At 49.2% G+C, this 19,887-nt stretch overlaps 1 protein-coding gene across 5 annotated transcripts in view; it reads right to left on the bottom strand.

Annotated features, from left to right (window-relative positions):
• Window positions 1-1,113: 1,113 nt before the first annotated feature.
• Window positions 1,114-19,887, bottom strand: part of TNS3 (tensin 3) — a 223,255-nt gene continuing 204,481 nt past the window's right edge. For all 5 annotated transcript variants that reach the window (XM_069586826.1, XM_069586828.1, XM_069586827.1 and 2 more), the window contains 8 exons: window positions 16,415-16,546; window positions 13,188-13,283; window positions 12,252-12,329; window positions 11,420-11,497; window positions 7,537-7,705; window positions 5,366-5,434; window positions 5,239-5,265; window positions 1,114-3,861 (listed from right to left, as the gene is read on the bottom strand). In XM_069586826.1, coding sequence (XP_069442927.1) covers window positions 3,717-3,861; window positions 5,239-5,265; window positions 5,366-5,434; window positions 7,537-7,705; window positions 11,420-11,497; window positions 12,252-12,329; window positions 13,188-13,283; window positions 16,415-16,546 — 794 coding nt within the window. In that variant the 3' untranslated portion in view covers window positions 1,114-3,716. The remainder of the gene's footprint in view (window positions 3,862-5,238; window positions 5,266-5,365; window positions 5,435-7,536; window positions 7,706-11,419; window positions 11,498-12,251; window positions 12,330-13,187; window positions 13,284-16,414; window positions 16,547-19,887) is intronic.

The following is a 19,887-nucleotide window of genomic DNA, read 5'->3' as shown; positions in this document are numbered from 1 at the left end:
GGCTCTGGCATAGTCAGTGGAACTGAAGCCACCATGCTGCTGCTGCTGCTGCTAAGTCGCTTCAGTCGTGTCTGACTCTGTGCGACCCCATAGACAGCAGCCCACCAGGCTCCCGTGTCCCTGGGATTCTCCAGGCAAGAACACTGGAGTGGGTTGCCATTTCCTTCTCCAATGCATGAAAGTGAAAAGTGAAAGTGAAGTCGCTCAGTCGTGTCCGACTCTTAGCGACCCCATGGACTGCGGCCCACAAGGTTCCTCCATCCGTGGGATTTTCCAGGCAAGAGTGCTGGAGTGGGGTGCCATTGCCTTCTCCATCCAAGTGGCTTAATCCCCATGGCTTCTTCCACTCCAGCTGAGGAAAGAAACCAACCCTAGAGGGCAGAAAGCCAGCACAGTGGGGCTCCACCTAGCTGGGGGATGAGCCCCACAAGCCCACGAGAGCCTGCAGAACTGTGCTGGGACTGTCACCAGTATCTGTTGAAAACAAGTAAGTGAACCCACCGGACTTTTGGGGCTTATCTGGTGGGTCATATAGTAAAGAATCCGCCTGCAATGTGGGAGACCTGGGTTTGATCCTGGGGTTAGGAAGATCCCTTGGAGAAGGGAACAGCTACCCACTCCAGTATTCTGGCCTGGAGAATTCCATGGACAGAGGAGCCTGGCAGACTACAGTCCATGGGGTCACAAAGAGTTGGACAGGACTGGACTTTTTATATTCAGGTTCAGCACCCACTCTGATTAAACACCTGGGAAGTCCCATTAGAGGCTGACCTACACTAGGAGCTTCCTCCTATAGCTACTGGATTAGGGGCTTTATATCAATATCAAGAACGTAGCAGCACCTATGATCAATACCACATGTCATTATTAAATTCTTAAAATCTCTGAATACAATTTTCAAGTCTCTGGGCAAAAATCAAACTATATTCCTGAAGGAAAAATATACAATAAGTTTGTAAGTGAATCCACTCATTCATATACAATCCCCTTCAAACTCCCAGATAAACACGCACACAGGCATATTCAGACATGTACACACACCCATCCACACTTCCACACACCCTGTGGGGCACTTCCATCTAACACCACAAATGCTTGCCTCACTGAGGCTTATCAAGTTTATACTTTTATTATACTCTGAATAGAGGTGATATTTAAAGCGCAGAGAAAATGACTATACAAAGGATTTATAGAACATTCATTTACATACTGGATATATTCTTTACAATATAAGAAAAGTAAAAATATCCACTACTAGGTAAGGCAGAGAAGGAGACACAGTGAGGTCTCTGATGCCGAGAATACACACGGAGACCCTTAAATGGGGTGTGACTTAACACGTTTACAGGTTAACACTGGAGGAATACAGCATAGGTTAATGAGCAGGTTAACAGGCTCTGGCTATCAGGCTATGATGCTAGTGGGGTGCAGTCCTGTGCACAATCCAGCACAGTACCCCTGTGCCCATGGGTACCCCAGATGCCTGGAGATGTTCCTTCCCTGCCTGCCCAGAGCCAGTGTTGGTGGTGGGGCTGCCCAAGGTCTGAGCACAAAGCTCATGGACTTGTCTTGTTCCATTTTATGCATATGTAACACACTGTTGTTCCAGCTCCTCAGAAACCAGGAAACTCGATTCCTTTCATTCCTTACTCCAGAGGGAGCCGGTTGCTGGGAGGAACCTTCCTTGACCACTGAGAGTGAAAGGCTCAGCTGCCAGTCAGTTTAAAAACCAAATGTCATGGCTTGCATGATCTGGACAGGGACAGCCAGGGGTGGGAGAAGGTCTGGCAGTTGATGCTCCTAAGTCCAGAACCCCTCGTGAGCCCTTTCTTCCTCCGTCAGAAGGGTAAGGGACCTGGCCTGCAGTCTCTGGGTCAAACTTGTGGACCAGCATCTCAGGAGAAGGCTCCTTTGGGGGCCAGCACAAACCTTTGCTCCTCTTCACTGAGTTCTGCTGTGAATGAAAAACTGAAATGCTGGATGCCCCACCCCAGCGACCAAGGCATCAGGCCTCTGGAGACACCGGCACATTCTCCTTGGCCGTGCCGCCATGCGTCAGAGAGGAGGGTCCACAAGGACCAAGTCAAACATTTGGCACAGAAACGAGGCACTTGTGTTGGTGCATCAATAGGAGCTAAACAGTGGACTCACCCACCTGCTTTCACACACACACACTCACACACACAAACAGTGCCCACTGGATTCGGTGGATCCCACCTCTGCTGTTGCTAACTGTCTCCGCCCCATTTTAGAAACAAAGAATCCACAGAGCACATTTTCAAACACTAGCGTGATGACTGCCACGGTGATTCCTGGTGTTTGAAGAGCTGGTACTTGATTTGGGAAGCGGAGGAGATGGACAGTTCTTCGGGGATGGAGAGCCGCGGCGTGAACGTCTAGGGCGATGGGAAGGAGATGAGGGCTTTATGACGACGTTGCCCAGCTCTGTCTCTTGCTCTGGGGAGCCTGCAAGACCACTGGCTTCTCCCAAACCTCTGACCACTGACAGATTCAGGTGGACAGACCTCCACTTAGCAACATGCACACCAGCATAAACAGCATGCCTGATTTGGTGCCCAAGATGATACAGAAGAGCGGGGAACCAGTGTAGAACAACCTCCCCCTGCTCAGGTGCCAGAACACATGGATGCCAACGGGAGACGACAGGCGGGGTGGAGACAGACGAGCACTCCCGCAGGTCAACGGTTCTGGGCCCCAAGACGGCTGAGGACAGCGACACACAGCAAGCCTGAGTCTCAAACTAATCATGTCCCACCCCTCAAGACCTTCCTCCCCAGAAAGGCAGTATGTGCAGCCAGGAAACCACACGTGGATGGTCAAGCATTTGCAAGGCTGCTTGAGGCAAAGCCAGTTTGGGCAGCCGCCCTCGGGCAATGACAGCTGAGAGCATGGCCAAGAGTCCATACTGCACTCCTGGTACATCTGCCGGGGTAGACGCTTGTCTCAGAACCCTGACCTTGGCAGACGGCAGCACGTAGACACCAGTACAGCCTAACAAAGGTAAGCTGTTATCATAAATAACTTGGCAAAAGTAAAATATAAATTATATGGAAATGGGGCTTTTCTCCTATCTTCTCACTTTTCCCTCTCACGGCCCAGTGTGCCATTCAGACCTGGTATGTGAGCGGAGGTGGGGAGCTGTCCCCACGCTTGGGCTCTGGCCTCACCATGACCAATGTGACCTTTCTTGTCCTCACCGCCCATCACATCATCCCCTCGCCCACGATGCCATAGTGCTCCAGGAAGGCCTGACCTGCACGAACCTTCAACCAACATGCATCCCCTTCTCAGGTTAATCAATATCTCCACTGTGGGAGGACAGAGGCCCTGGCGTGTCCACTGGCCAGGAACACTCTGACATGGCAGTGACGAGGCACTCAGGGCCACGGGGAGCAGGCTGGGCTCCCCTCCTTCCCATAAATAAACACCAGAGTGCGAGGAACAGGGGTCCCCAGGTCTCCTTGAATAGTTCTTTCCCGAGCGGGGACTGGATGGGCGCACCTGATGTCCAACTTCCTCTGCCCAGAAAGCACTGGGCTACAGAAGTGCATCCATGAGCTGTGCCCCTCAACTGAGGCCACAGGCGGCAAGGTTGGTTGTTCTCATGTTTGAAAAGTCGGAGGAGCCCCTTTCCCTCCTAATGCTGGACTACCAGGGTCACGTCGGCCCCTCTGGTGTCTCTGGGCTGTGAGGGCTCATATCTTCTTAGGGGAGCCGATCATGACCTTTGACACGAAGTTGACAATGGCGCTGGCCGGCTGCTCGGGGTCATGCTCTGCAAACAGGTGGCACACGTTGTCCGTGGCACTGCCCTGCTTCCGGGCCACAAATCCAAAGACTCTGCAACAGGAAAGGTGGGTTAGCATGCCAGCCGAGGCCCATCCCTCCCACAGGGTGCACGCCTCTGCTTCTTCCCTCACCATTGTCGCCTCTAACCACCACCTCTCCAAAATCTTGGGGCAATATCCCCTGCCAGACATCTGCCCATATATCCCCTCCACGCCGGCAGGAAGATGCTGTGCCCAGACTTCGCAGGGGAGGAACCTAAGGAGCAGGGCTGGGAGGGCAATGAGACTGGGACCTGAACTTAAGACTTGGGTCTAGCCTGGCTGGAACCCTCCAGACCCGTCAGCTCCTGGGCACCAGTCCCGAGAATCTGGGGAGGACCCTTGCTTCACCATAGGAGCTGCCTATTTCCTCCTCACACCATCAGAGCAGACGGGTGCAGACAGGCACAGACACCTGCAGATGCCAGCACCCCAGCCTTGGTTCCTGGGGTTGGGGGGGCTCTGCCTAGATGCCCACACTCCCAGCCACTGGGGCTGGAGGATGAGGGGTGCTAAAAACACACCAGGGGCTCCCTGCCCAGGCCACATATGTGCAGGAGAGGAAACTGTTTAAAAGAACAGCACAATCTATTTTTTCTGAATAAGCTTTCGTGAGCCCCAAACAACACAATAACTACCATTATCCAAACCCAAATCCCTGGATTATCCCTTATCTAAGGTCCTTCTTCTCCTTCTCAGAGAAATGAAGGATGTTTTTATCTGAGCTGAGTGGTTTCCACCCCACGGGAGGGACAGGCCAATGGCACTCAAGTGACCCTCCGGGGTAGCAAACCCCACGTATGGGGAGCGCATTTGGTCCTAAGAGCCAGAGCTGGGGTGGCCTGGGGGTACTGCCCCTTCTGGGGGGCTAGGGAGGCGGTCTAGCACTTTATCAGATGCCAAGACAGAGCTACAAACACAAACTTGGAATCCCAGGAGAGGGCTCCTGCAGTGAGACATCTGTGGTCATCAAATTTAGGTGACACAGAGACGGCCACCTGTGGGGGTGTAGACAGCTCTGGGGGATCTGAGGTTACATGGGCAGCAGGGCTGGGGGCTCCCTCTGGTCTGGGAAGCACTGACACCTACTGCACCCACGTGGCCCTCCCTCCTAACACACCAACCCCCTCCTCAACTGCCGGAAACGCCATGCAATCTGCTTCATGCTATTTATATCCCATTTTATGGGTCAAATGGAAGTTTTGCTCATTCAGAGAAGAGTAAACAAAAAAGTTAACCCTTGGCAGGCCCTTTCTGCATAAAAAGAACACCTGCATTTTTGTTTAAAGCCAAACCCAAACCCATAAGCATTATTTGTCATCTTCCTCTTTGGAGATCTGCAGTGGAGTGAGTGTCAGCTGAGAGAGGACAAAGGCAGCTGGCAACGTACCTCGAGCAAGGGCCGTCTGTGACCCACCTTGCAAATCAGAACAAGAGAAGAGTCACGTTAATTTCTTTATTAACTTAAAAAGCCAAAGAAGCACATGCATCACTTAGTAGGGATACGGGCATCTTACTTTCTGTCCTGTGGATCCAGTGCACAGAAGATCACGCTGCTCACGGGGTAGTGTCTCCGGAAGAAGAGCCTGCAGGGACACAGGGGAGCACAGGCCTGTCACTGGGGTCTTGCAGTGACAGTGCTGCCCTAGGAGGGCCCCCCATGAGGAGGTTTAGCAGGGGCAGAAGTCTATTTTATGCTTTTACTGGTCATCTGGAGAAAAGAGTAGAGTGTACATTTGTTAGAAATCAGCAGACATATGAAGCTGGGCGCTTGGGAAGGAGCAAGTTTTGGGGTGAACACAAGTACCGTGAAGAGCAAAATGGAGAAATTGCATCAAACTGAGTGAGTCCTGGCCTTCCTGCCTTCATCCCAGGAAACCACCAAGTATCTACAGCCTTAGATGACTGCCTGTGAAAAGGGCTTCAGTATATAGCCTGCCATTCTCCTGCGAGAGGAGCCCAGTCACCCCCATAAGGGATCTAATGGCCTGCTGTAAACTGTGCACATTAAATTCACTGGGAGGTGCTGCTAACGCTAGGCCAGTACAGCCTCTGGGGGAAGCATCAGAGGACCCCTCTGTACTGGTCCCAGCCCCTGTCACTCGTCCTTTGCTTCGTGGCCAGCCCTCCCTGCTCCTCTGAGCTGGCCAGCCCTGTGTGCCCGACTCCAGCTGGACAAGTGCCCCCTCCTCCTGAGGGAGGTGGTGTCCCCAGAGGCCAGCATAAGGGAAAGGCACGGGCGGAGCCGGGCACCTTTCCATGGGGGATCCTGAGGACACAGGATCAGGATCAGCTGTACAGGCATGTTCCATCTGGCAAAAAGCAAGCTCCTGAGCGCTGCAGGCACAGCCCATCCTCAGGGTTTTGTGAGCACATGGGGAAACCAGAGGTACACAAAGAGCACACCAGCAGCAGAAGAAAATAGAGGCTGCAAAGGAAGGAGCCATGCTGTCCCGCCTGATCCTGTGTCCACACTTCGGCCGAGCCAGGCTCGCAGTTTGTGTCTATTTCATTCGAGTTGCAAACATTCCGAGACGGTGACCTTGGTGCAGCTTGAAATGTGAGGGAACTGAGTGCAAGGCATGCGGAGCCCGCTGCGCGGACGACTTGGGTCAAGAGGGAAGCGAGGACCCCAATTTGAGCAGCAGAACCCACATCCCACCCCACACTTCCCGCCTATTTTATCCTGAGAACAGTGGTTCAGAGCCCCTCCCAAGCCCGGGGCTAGCTCTGGAGCAGGGGCCATGCAGGGAAGAGCTCCTCGGGCACTGGTGTGGGCGCTGCCCTTCCAGCTGGCATGGAGACTGGTGGCACCCTACCCCTAGAAGCTCCTGCCACCACTCTGCTTTTAGCTGATTGGGCTCCTTCATTAACTACAGCAGGCTGTTTCCATTGCAAATAAAAAACTGCCTCTGAAATGCCTTTCATCCTGAGGTCAAAGGCTCTGCCCAGGCACCTAACCCTGCTCTGTGCTCAGGCTGGAGCTCCACAAGTGCCCCCTCTCCCTGAATCTCCGCTCACTTGGAACCCACTCAGCGACAGCTTGGCGGGAAGTCCCTGGAAATTGAAACAGCATCTACCACCTAGATGTTCAGATGTTGCTAACTAAGATATAGTACTATACAGTATCTAAATAAGAGTTAATAATTATTAACATAAATTATTATTTCATATTATATATATTATATAATTAACATGAACTGAATACTGAAATAATATCTAACAAGGTTACACTCTTACCTGAAACTGGATAATAGTTATAACTTCTGTCATAACTGTTAGAAGTAATGACACTAAAGCAAAGATGAGTAGAGTCTATCATAGTCATGGAGTGTTTTTACAGAAATGACTTAAAAGATTTTTGCATTTGCAGATTACATACACACTGTGTGTTTATCTAAGAGATACTCAAAGATCTACGTATCTTTTAAAAAATTTTACTGACTCTTTAAAAAAACAGCACGTGGGACAAATGTTAATAGTTTATATATGTCTCTGGGGACATACCGAACATCAGGACAAAGCACAGACTGACCGGATCATTGCTTCATTCCTGAACCGCAGAGCTCTGCCTGGGTGACCATCACATGTCCAGGGGCCTGAGCAGAGCTGGTAGGAGGTCTAACCCCAGGTGAGGCCAGAAGCCTTGCCCGCCCACCCTGGCAGCCCAGCCGCTGCACACACTCACTTCCTCTGGTTGTCCGTCAGGGTGATGCCCTGGGCCGACACCTTGAAGTGCACGACTGTGGACACAGGAGGTGGCTCCTGGACTAGGGTCATGCTCAGGGCCTTCTGGATGGCTTGGTGGCCCGTGAGGGACTCCATCTCCACGGAGTTCAGGTACCACACATTGCAGGCTGGAAGACACAGGGGAAAGCGGTGTTAATGCATCTGCCAGACTCAAGGGCCCTGGGGCTTATGAATGACGTGCATAAATTCGTGGCCAGGTGTATCTGAGGCAAGCGCCCTTTATTTCTAATTCCAAAGGTGTGGAGAGTGAGTGACTCAGAGACACACACACACCCAGCACTGGAGTCAAGGAGACTTCGCCCACTGGTCAGGATGCGTTTCCACCTCTGCTGAGTTATTTATACCTGGCATCCCTGGGGCGGTAGGGGCACTGGAGGCACCTCCTCAGTCTCAGTGTGGGCCTAGGTGGGACGAGAGCCCAACCACACCTGCAGTTAAGGAAACATCCCAAGAGGGGAGCGTGCCGTCTGGACCCTAAATATCCACCCTGCACGGAGTTCTAAAAGCATACGCATCCAGAAAGAGCTGCTGAGAACAAATGACTTGCAGTGACTCAGAATACAGTGTGCAGGCAAAGAGCTGGGACAGCCTGTCCCATCCACACACTGCGGGGCACTGGGGGCTTGTCCCCTGCCATCACCCCTGGGAGAGGCAAAGAGCTGATTGTGAATGAGGCTTTGTAAACAGCCTGAAGGCCTTTTGAGCCTAGCTCCCTGCATAAGTTAGTGGGTTGTTGTGACCATGGGACATTCAGACTCTGCTTGAAGTTCAGTTGTGTAGGAGCCGTGGCCTCGCCTGGCCACTCCCCAAGGATGTGTCCCCTCCAGGAACAGAGCCGCTCTCATTCCCCACTCTGCCAGATGCAGCTCTGAGAGTAAGTAGGGGTATCTTCACTCCATCTCTAAAGGCCTCTAGATATTCAGTAAACAGAGGAAAAAGCGCTTTCCTGTGACTGGAACGATTAACCGGGCTGTGTCTTCCTTTGGGAGAGTCTCCCTGGAGGCCTGGCCACGAACTGGCTCCGCCTCCATCCCAACTTCTGAGACCGAGCAGCAGTCACACCTGTTGGCAGGTGCGCCGCCACGTGACCATGAAGGTGGGTTAAGATAGAAATAAAGTACAGTGACCCTGCTGTCAAGATGCAGAGCACCCACAAGAACCCTGTGGCTTGTCCACAGCCCTCTTAAGCTGGGGTTGCTATGACTGCTTCTAATGCTGCAAAAACAGCCTGGCCTGAAACTAATACTTACAGCAAGACTGCAGGAATAAGGTGAATATATAAGTTAATTACTTCCCTAAGAACAAGAGGAATTTGGAATTAAAAACACAATCCCGATTTATATTAGCACCCCCAAAATGAAATAAGTATAAGTCTAATAAAGTATTATATGTACAAGATCTATATGAGGAAAACTACAAAACTCCCACTAATAAAATCAAAGAACTAAACTAAATATTCCACATTCATGAATGGGAAAACTCAATATATAATTAAGATGTCAGTTCTTCCCAATGTGATCTGCAAGGGCAATGAAATCCCCATCTAAATTGCAGCAACTTACTCTGTGGGTATGAACAAACCTATTCTAACACTTATATGGAGAATAAAAGACCCAGGGAAGTCAACACAATATTGAAGGAGAAGAACCAAATGAGAGGACTGATAATATTAATACTTGACTTTAAGACTTACTGTAAAATGTCAGTAATCAAGACAGTGTGGTATTGGTGAAATAATAAGACAAACAGATGAACAGAGGAATGAATAGAGTTCAGAAATAGACCCACATAAATATAGTCAGTTGATCTTTGATAAAGGAACAAAGGAGATACAATGCAGCAAAGACAGTCTTTTCCCACAAATGGTGCTGGAACAACTGGACACCCACATGCAAAAACAATCAATCTAGACACGGACCTTAAACCCACCACAAAAATTAACTCAAAATAGAAGAGACGTAAATGTACAATGTAAACTATAAAACTCTTACAAGACAGGAGAAAACTGAGATGACTTCAGTGATAACTTTCTAGATACAAAAGACATGATCCATGAAAAGAACTATTGATAAACCGGGCTTCATTAAAATAAAAAACTTTTGCTCTGAGAGACACTGTCAAGAGGTTGAGAAGACAAGCTGCCTCCTAGGAGAAAGTATTTGCAAAAGACAAATCTCACAGAGAACCAAAATATACAAAGAACTCTTAAAATTTAACAATAAGAAAACAAATAACCCTATTAAAAAATGGACAAACAACCTTTACAGACACCTTACCAAAGAAGATATGAAGATGGCAGACAAGTACATGAAAGACGCTCCACGTCATGAGTCATTGGGAAGATGCAAGTTCAAATGACAGTGAGATACCACTAACCACCTATTCTGAATGACCAAAATCCAGGACACTGACAACACCAGCTGCTGGGAGGGCGTGGAGCAGGAGGGAGTCTCATGCATTGATGTGAGAATGCAAAATGGTGCAGCCACTTGGGAAGACAGTTTGGTGGTTTCTCACAAAATAAACAGACTCTTACCATATGATCCAGCAACTGTGCTCCTTGATACTTATCCAAAGGAGTTGACAATTACGTCCACATGAAAACCTGCATGTGGATGTTTATAGCAGTTTTATTCACAATTACCAAAATATATAAGCATTCAAGATGTCCTTCAGTGAGTGAATGGATAAAGTGTGGTATATCCAGACAATGGAATATTATTCAGCACTAAAAGCAAACAGCTCTCAGGCCCTAAAAGGACATGGAGGAATCTTAAATGCATAATACTAAGTGAAAGAATCCAATCTGAAAAGGCTCTACATACTGTATGATTCTAATCATATGACATTCTGAAAACGTGAAACCACAGAGACAATAAAAGGATTGGTTTGCCAGGATTTGGGGAGGAAGGATGAGCAGGTGGAGCACAGAGGATGTTTCAGGCAGTGAAACTATTCTGTGTGATACTGCAATGGTGGATACACGTCATTAAACATTTGTCCAAATCCACGGGCTTCCCAGGTGGAGCTACTGGTAAAGAACCCGTAGCCAGTGCAGACGTAAGAGACTCAGGTTCGATCCCCAGGTCCAAAAGATCCCCTGGAGGAGGGCATGACAACCACTCCAGTATTCTTGCCTGGGAAATCTCCATTGACAAGGGAGCCTGGCAGGCTAGAGTCCATGGGGACTCAAGGAGTAGGGCACGAATGAAGCAACTTAGCACGCATGCATGGACCGTACACCAGGAGTGAACAGTAATGTAAACTATGGACTCCAGGTGACTGAGATGGGTCAACATAGGTTCATCAGCTCTAATAAATGTCCCACCTGCTGGAGGATGTTGTTAATTGAGAGAGGTTATGCATGTGTGTGGGGACGGGGGGTATAAGAGAAACCTCTGCAGCACCTTCTATGAACCCAAAACTGTGCTAAAAAATAAAATCTATTAATAACAAAGGAGTGCCCCCAGTAGCCCGCTATCTGGGGGTTGGTCTCACCCTGGGTCAAACTGTGGACTCGTTGATCACTTTACTATGTATCTGCTGGAGGGGCACATTACCCACAGTCTATCTGACCATTTCCCCAAATGAAACACAGGTTGTGACATTTATACCACTGAATTTGGTCTTGTTCAGCCTGTGGAGTCCTGGCCCTGCCGCCAGGACACTTGCCCCGTCACCCCCAGCCCAGCCCTGTGGTGGCTTCTACAGAAGCAAGCCTCCCCTGACACAGCAAGGAAAGGAACCCAGACTGCAGGCAAGAAAGGAATCCCATCTCTGCCCAGGAGCCAGTAGGAGAGGAAAACACAGCGAGGACTGACCTGCCCCTTGCTTCAGCAGCTCGGCCGCAGAGTTGGCCGCCGTTTGCTGAGGATTTTCGGCTATTTCCTCCAACGGATCTGCAGGAAGAAGGAGCGAGAAAACGCATGACAATGTGGATGCTCATGACTGCATCCCGGAGGGTGACAGGCAGGCTCTGCAGAGCTGGGCCTTCCTCCTGGCAACAATAGCTGCACCCAGAGAAGCCATCATCACACTTCAGGCAAAATCTGGGATGGCACAGGCCAGAAAATTACCCTTCTCATCTATGAATTAATTTATATCAACAATTACATTTTGAAATATAACTCACATCTGATATTTAAAATTAATCATCTTTCTGGAACATAATGCAATTATGTGAACTTGAGATGGCCTAGGAAAGCAGGGATATGTCTGATCATATGCTGTGGGTACTATTTTTAAAAACTCTTTTCCCATGGATAGTTTGAAACAAACACAAAGGTAAAGAGAATAGTTCATCTAGCACCTAAAGTCAACAATATCAACATTTTTCTGATTTTGTAGAATTATAAAAATGAAATGTAAATGACCTTACAGGTCTCTGAGTCCAAGCACTTTATACTTCTGAGCTATAGAATCTTTGCTCCACAAAAGCTTTTCACAAAGCCATGATATAAAGATATGAGCGGAGGCTGTAGGGGCAGTGGGCCACCTCTTCTTACCTGACCTGACTTATTCAGGGTTTACCCACAGACGTGATAGAAAGGAAGTTTTGGTCTGATTTTTCTCACTGAATCTCTGTGGATTCCAACACCTTGTGAATGACCCCATACAGAGAACCAGAGCAGCCCTGGGGCCGCGGCAGCATACCTCTATCCGGAATGAGCAGTTTGCAGGGCAAAGCCAAGGGCGTAATGGAATGCTGACACACCAAAGCCGTCAGGCTCCCTGTGAATGGATGAACAGCAAACAGGAGTGAGCACAGCTCTAAATACTGCATTGCTCAGCCAATTCATCTACTGAAAGGAGGCTGCTGTAAAGCATGACATCTTATATTTTTAGCAACCTACATACTCAATAACTGTGGGAATTTGTGCAAAGCTTCAATGAAGCAGCAAGTTCAGCAGACGGCGAAGGGGCAAGTAACAGGACTACAGATGATTCTCACCAAAGATATGCCATTGCCAATTTATAAAGAATAAGGCACACAGTCTGCCGATTCTGAGACTGCTTCCACTGGCACCACCAAATCGTCTCTGTAAGGTGATGCTTTGGTTTGCTCAAGCTCTGCCTGTGAGTGCATGCCATCTTTTGGACACACCTATAGGGTCAAGCATTGGAGAAGGAAATGGCAACCCACTCCAGCATTCTTGCCTGGAGAATCCCAGGGACAGTGAAGCCTGGTGGGCTGCCATCTATGGGGTCGCACAGAGTCAGACACGACTGAAGCGACTTAGCGGTAGCAACAGCAGTAGGTCAAAAATTATCCTTCTCACAGGGAATCTGTGCTTTCCTTGTGCCTGGTGGACTGCCAACCTTGTGCATACTTCTCTGCTCACTTGCATGGACCATACCTAATGGAACCTGCATTTCCAATCCTAGCATGGTGCATTTTATTTGCCTAGTTTTAAGAATGCTTTTAAGAACAATTTCATATCCAGTTTATCTTTGAAATGATAATTGAAGGATCCAAAAATGGGAATGAAAAGTAGATGCTCTGAGTGAAGCCCCAGCAGAGTGGTGGACCAACCAGAGGGAGCTCATGCTCATGGGTTCAGACACCATGTCAGGCGCTCAGCCACTTACCGAAATATGGTTCATTGGAGCACCCTTTCAACCTCACTCCTTTCGGGGTACACTCGATCAAAAAATGCCGAACAAGTTCATTGGCCAAATCTCCAGCTGTGGGGAGAGATTTAAAAGAGAGAATAGCATTTTTAAAAATGAGAGCATGGGAGGATGAGGGAGCATGAAGGAGAATCTGGCCCCTGCAACATGTAGGCTGCCAACAACCACTTCAGGAACAGCAGCTGGATTGCAGGACAGTGGCTGAGCACTGCCTGGATGGGCAGCTAGAACTCCCTCCGGTGACCATGGCTGGAGGTGGAGGAATCCTTGGGAAAGAGCCTCAGACATTCTGCAGAATTCCCAGTTATGGGAATGAGCAGCTAAGAACTGAGAACATGGACCTCCAGCTCCTTCACCTCCTAAGAAGCAGCATGATGTCCAAGAATGAAACACTGGAAAGAGCTGGAAGGGTGCCAGTCTTCTGAGTAAGACTTAGCCGGGAGTCAGGTACCCAAGCCCCTCCTGAAAGCAAGCCCTCTAATCATACTGCTACTACACTGTGTTCGTGCCAGGCCACAAACCCAAAAAGAAAGTGCATCCTGAAAAACCACAGAATGGCAAACTGTCTGGTGGTGGAAAAGTACAAATAACAAACAAGAAAAAGCAGTCACTGCTGTGCTAATGAACCCCGCAGACCTTCATGCTTGCTGCGTCTCTGTCCTACCTCCTTCAGCACCCTCCCTGAGAATGTGTCTCCATGGGAACGCGTTTCCATGGGAATGTGTCTGCTGTAACTTCTAACATTTCTGATGGCCAGGTCTGCTAGAGGCAGGTTTGGGCCCCACACCTGGCCCACAGCAGGTTCCCTAATAATGCTTATTATAAACAACAGTGACAAATATCAACATCAGTGTCAGCATTTCGCAGGAGCAGTATAGCTGGTAGGAAAGGAACTGATCAGATTCCATAAAAGGCAGTACTGAATAAAAACGGGGAAAAGAACATTTTGCCATTCAGCTGTGGGAGGAAAATGATCCATGGCTTCTAAACTGAAGGGAGACCCAGAGTGTGGTCTGGATGACGGTGGTGAGAAGTGACTCAGTGGGAAACCAGCTGTGTAAGGGTTTGGAGAACAGCCCCCGCCACACGTCTGTCGCTGTTCTGTCTCCGGGGTACCAGGGGTGGGCTGGTGACTTGCTGGGCTTTTTCCTGGTTTATTCAACTCTCCTCTCAGATCTGTCCTTACACTGTGAAATCCAAATGCCAGATCCAAGGGCTGGATGAAGACTTGGCAGCCAGATAAAATTTCACCAAGAGGATGCCAGCAACGCTGCATGTCCAGAAATCTGCTATTCTAAAATCCTCTATTTTCTTGCCTTCGTCTGAAGACTGAGTCGATATTGACCTTAGAGGAGGATGTACACCTGGAGGTTAAGGATTATACACCACCACCTGTATTTCCAAAAAGATAACACATGCAGGAAAAAAAAGTTTTGGCCTAGTTTTGAAAGCTCCAGCTGAACACCAAGGGGGCAGAATCTGTGCTCATTCTGGTCCACCCTTCCCTCACCCAGATGAGCCCAGGTGCCCCAGCAAGAGTTATGTGACCTGCTCACATTCCAGCCCACAATCTCCATTTAGGGGAAAAGAATCTTTTCCCTTTCCTTAGAGTTTGTGGCATAGTTGGTAAAAAAAAAAAAAAAAAAGGCACAGAGGGCAGGATGAGATTAAAAAAAAAAAGAATAAACCAGAAGCCATATATTAGGGGGCAGAGGAAGGGAGAAAGTCCGTTGCTTTGTTGGGAACCGAGCTTGTCCCTGAGGGAACAGTGAGAAAAGACCTGTTGATATTATATTTGAATGGGTGGTTATCAGCATGAGCTCAGGAATTTTTTTAGACGGGTTTCCCAGGTGGCTTTAGTTAGATGAAGAAACTGCTTGCTAATGTAGGAAACATGTAAGAAACATGAGTTCCATCCTGGGTTAGGAAGATCCCCTGGAGGAGGAAATGGCAACCCACTCCAGTATTCTTGCTTAGAGAATTCCATGGACAGAGGAGCCTGGTGGGCTGCAGCCCACAGGGTTGCAGAGTCGGATACAACTGAGTGACTAACACTTTCACTTTTCACATTCCCTAGCTCAGGTCCTAGAGAAAAGGAGTGATACTCTGATACCAAACAGCAAACCTAGAGATTAGATTTTGGTTTCTAGATACTATTGCCCAATATAAAAAACCAAGGATCTTTAGAGAAATGGCAGGAGCAGGGGAAGTACAAGGTAAGCCTAAAACACGCTTGCTTTCAGAAAGCTGGAGCACTCACGGGCTAATGGGGGTATGTCAGAAGGACAAAGGGTCACTGGAAGGGCCTTAACTAGTTAAAAAGGCCTTAGTAGTTGAATCCAGTATCCTTGAGAACCAAAAAGCCATGGAGGTGATGGATTATGAAACACAGCAAAGGGCACGTAGGGGCTTCCCCACAAGGCTGTCACCTGTGGTGGCATACATGCACGTCGGCTTCATAATAATGTTTACCTATGCATGTAGGCACTGCAAACTCTTTTGTACCTGGTTATGTTCACGACTGAAAACATTAAAAAGGTCAGAAGAAGCCCTACCTGCACTACACATTATTCAGCTAGAATCTGCCACCAGTGCAATGTTGGACGAGAGACGGAGGCAGTCTTTGTCCTTTTCCCTGAGAAGGGACAGTCTCAAGACTTCAGGCTTGCACTGGCCTCATCTTCAATGCATCAAAATACTCTACAGGGTGTAGGAACAAGAACCATGTATACTGTATGCCACCTTCTATGTAAGAGAAAAGGAAAAATGCCTATTTGTGTGCACTGAACAGATAGTGAGAAGACACAGGAATTTATTACAGATGTTTACCCACAGGAGGCAAGAGGGGACTGAGGCAGACAGGGCTGAAAATGGAAACCAAGACTCCTGATCAGAGGCCTTGCTTTATTGTTCTGTTATCTGAACAACGGGATGGATCACCCATCAAAACAAGTTAAGAAAAGAAAAAGGAAATTTATAAATAATTAACCTTCCTTCTTGAGCTAGGACAGTACTTACTAAAATACACCCTAAAATACACACTAAAATTTAATAAATAAAAATTTATTTATTAAAAAAATACATACTAAGAGGAAAACCTATGAGTGCTGTTGCAAGTCATCCACCACCTCATGGGAATGAAGGGAACTGACAGGCGAGGCCCCGCTGAGCAGAGCAGGACCCACCTTTCTTGTTCATCTGCAGGACAGAGGGCGGGGGGGTGGCCACCTTCATGGCCAGGCCGTAGGCACCTCGGAAGGAGTGGCTGTCCCTGACGATGAATGACCCGGGCTCCTTGTCCTTCAGCATGGCGATGGCTGCAGAGGGGAACAGACAGACGTGAGTGTCTGCCGGGGACGCCACGGCCTGACTCCACTTACGGCCGTGACAAGGGTAAGGGAAACTGCAATGACCAGAAGTTCCTTGGGGCCTATTCTATTTTACAGGGTGCCCCGTCTGTTCAGATCACAAAGGTGCTGCCTTCACACGCAATTCCCATTAACCCCACAGCATCTGTGAAGCCCAAATGAGGACCCCACCTGACAGCCCAGGAAACCGAGGCCCACTGGTTCCAGCCAGACCAGGTCTCCGCACACAGCGCGCGGAGCAGGAAGTCAGGCAGGGCTGCCACTTGGTCCCCAGCGTGCCCCTGCCCTACAGCTCCCTGCGTGGCATTTTTCTTAGAGATTTTAGAACGCGTGCTTTCAACTTTCCATAGGAGGAAAGAAATTTCCAATCATACTTCCTGAAGACTGTGGATGTACCCCTCAAAGTTACTGAATATTTAATAAAGTCCCAAGGTTTGGCCCAGGGGATGGCCATAGATGGCCCTCCGTCCTGTGGCTCTGAGGCAGGGGTGGCAACTGTGGCCAGCTGTTTCCAGTCTGGACGAGGCTGTGAACCCCTATTTGATGTGGCCAGTGAGGGCCATGAAATGCACCTGGTGCTGCACCTGCCATCTGCCCCAGGGAGGCTGGTGCACAGGCAGCCCTAATATCGCTCCCCTGGAAGCTCAAAGTCCAGCCTCCCAGGTCCTGGGCTCAGGATACAGGAAAAAAGAGGGATGGGTTAGCATCATAGTATCCTCAAGCTGACGTGGCCCAGACACCAGTGAGAATTTTCTCCAGTAACCAGAACATCTCTCAAGATTTCTTTTATACATTTTACAAAAAGAAAACTAGGGATTTAAAGTATAAAGCACTGCACAATTATAGCCATGGAATTGCCACCTTTCTGTAGAGCCCAGGGCCCTGTCTGGAGTAGAGTGGGCCGGACATTAACCCGGGAGTGGCTGGAAGCACCGTCAGCAACAGGAAATAACCCCAGAGAGCCCCCTGTCCCAGGCCCTCTGTGTACCCTGACTCCAGCCCCACCCCTACAACATGGCATTGCTTGGCTGCAGACAACACAGGCAGTTTCTTCTACGCCTTCTTCCATGCACTGCCCCAGCCCGTGGCAGGACAGGCCCCAAGCACGAGCTTATGCACACGGTGGGGAAGAAGCGGAAGAAAGCACACACTCTCTAAGGGGAGGGGGTCTGGTATGACCCCAGGGGTGCAAGCCTGACACGTGGAGCCACAGCCCACCTGCTGCTCTGGTACCCACCCCCTCAAGACGGGTGGGGAACAGACATCAGGGACCCAGGCCCATGCAGCAGGTCTTGTCTCATAGCATGTTTTCTGATTATGGGGGCTGAACACATGTTATTTTTTTAAAGTAGGGGAAAGATCACTTACAGAAGTTATATTTTTCAATTGTGATAACCTCACCAGAGCCTTTTCTTTGTAAGTCATGATTTTACTTCACTGTGGTACAAAGAAGTGCCCCAGCCTCGTGGGCAGCAGACTTCTGGGTGGCGGAGAGAAGGCTGGCTCCTCTCTGGCCCATTCTACCCTCTCACGCCTCCCCTCTCTACCCATCACCAGGCCACCTGGGCACAAGAGAGCCTGAGGGCCATGCTGGACTCATTGTTTCTGAAACAGAAATGAACCCTTGCTGAGGCTGTGAGAACGAGCTAGTGTACCTCCAGGGGCAAGGCCAGGTCTGCCACGTGGCTGCAGGGGCAGCAGCCACATCCTTACCTCCTCTCTCCCTGCAGCTGGAGCTTTCAAGGATGCTGCAGCAGAGACCAGAGAGCACAGCTGGTACAGTCATACTTACTTTCTACTTTAGGCTTTCCCTGGTGGTACAGTGGATACAAATCCGTGTGCTGATGCAGGGGACATGGGTTCGATCCCTGGTCTGGGAAGTTTCCACATGTTGCGCTCAGAGCAACTAAGCCTGTGAACCCACAACTACCGAGCCCAAGTACTGCAAGTACTGAAGCCTGAGCACCCAGAGTCTGTACTCCACAACAAGAGAAGCCACCACAATGAGAAGCCCATGCACCACCACAATGAAAAGTTGCCCTGGCTCGCTGTAACAAGAGAAAGCCTACAGAAAGCAATGAAGACCCAGTGCAGACAGATATAAATAAATTTAAAAAATTTTTCTGCTTTACTTTGGAGCCCCTTTTCTCCTGAGTTTTTTATGTTCACTTTAAAAAAAAACTCCCAAGGAACTAACCTTTCCATAGAAATATGTGAACAGTTGTGCCCCAAAACAAGCAATAGGTTTTCTGCCCTTCCTGCATCTCCCTGAAATTTCATCACAGTTTTGCCAGAAAATGGCACATCCCAGCAGTTACAACAAAACCCACAAGAGGCTCTCTTCCATTTGGAGAAGTTGGCACACCCACCAGAGCATACATTTGTGTAGGTGTTGTCTGCACAAAATATCCAGAAAATAGAAGAGGTTCCACTTTTGGAGTTCAACTGGAAAAATCAATGCCCCATGTACATATTAGCTATTTTGAGATGGGGTCCACCCCAAACAAATATTTTTAAATGTGTGGCTAAGGTGGCTTAGACAGTAAAGAATCCACCTGCAGTGCGGGAGACCTGGGTTGGATCTCTGGGTTGGGAAGATCCCCTGGAGGAGGGCATGGCAACCCATTCCAGTAGTCTTGCCTGGAGAATCCCATGGACAGAGGAGCCTGTCAGGCTACAGTCCATGGGGTCGCAAAGAGTCGGACATAACTGAGCAACTAAGCACAGCAAGATTAGTCAAATGACAACAAGAACTCCTACTGCCTAGCAGATGCCAACAAGGGAGGTTCCCTCCACCCAGAGTCTCTCCCCTACACCCTATGAGGCAGGTTGTGCCATCCCTGTCTTGCAGGACCCATCGGGCGCACTCCAACCAAGCCTGCCTCTTCATTCAGAGAAGGAGACAGTCCAGCCCAGCCTCCACCCTGGTCTGAAAGACTGAGCCGCTGGAGTAGGATGGTCTGTTTAGAATACTCTAGAACAAGGTCCTCAACAAGCACTCTCAGGGTCTGTTAGGCTGGATGAGACACTGAGCACCAGCGCTAACGCCCACAGTCAGGGGGTTCTTGCAACCAGAGCAGGGAGGGGCCGGGAACGGAGCGTCTGGCCACGCCAGAGCCTGAAATGTGGTGAGTGCACACAGCACAAAGGCCAGTTCTGGGACTCAGAAGCCTCTCGGGCCAAGAGGGCTCCCCCCACATGACACGACAATGGGTCCATTGAGCTCATGGGAAGAAAGGCACATTCTTACCATTTTTATTATCTGCCTAATTGAGTATAAGAATTTCTAT

This window comes from Ovis canadensis, chromosome 4 (assembly GCF_042477335.2).
Source record: "Ovis canadensis isolate MfBH-ARS-UI-01 breed Bighorn chromosome 4, ARS-UI_OviCan_v2, whole genome shotgun sequence".
Taxonomy (NCBI): domain Eukaryota; kingdom Metazoa; phylum Chordata; class Mammalia; order Artiodactyla; family Bovidae; genus Ovis; species Ovis canadensis.
The sequence above is the reverse complement of the archived record's forward strand: the minus strand, read 5'-3'. Positions and strand labels throughout refer to the sequence as shown.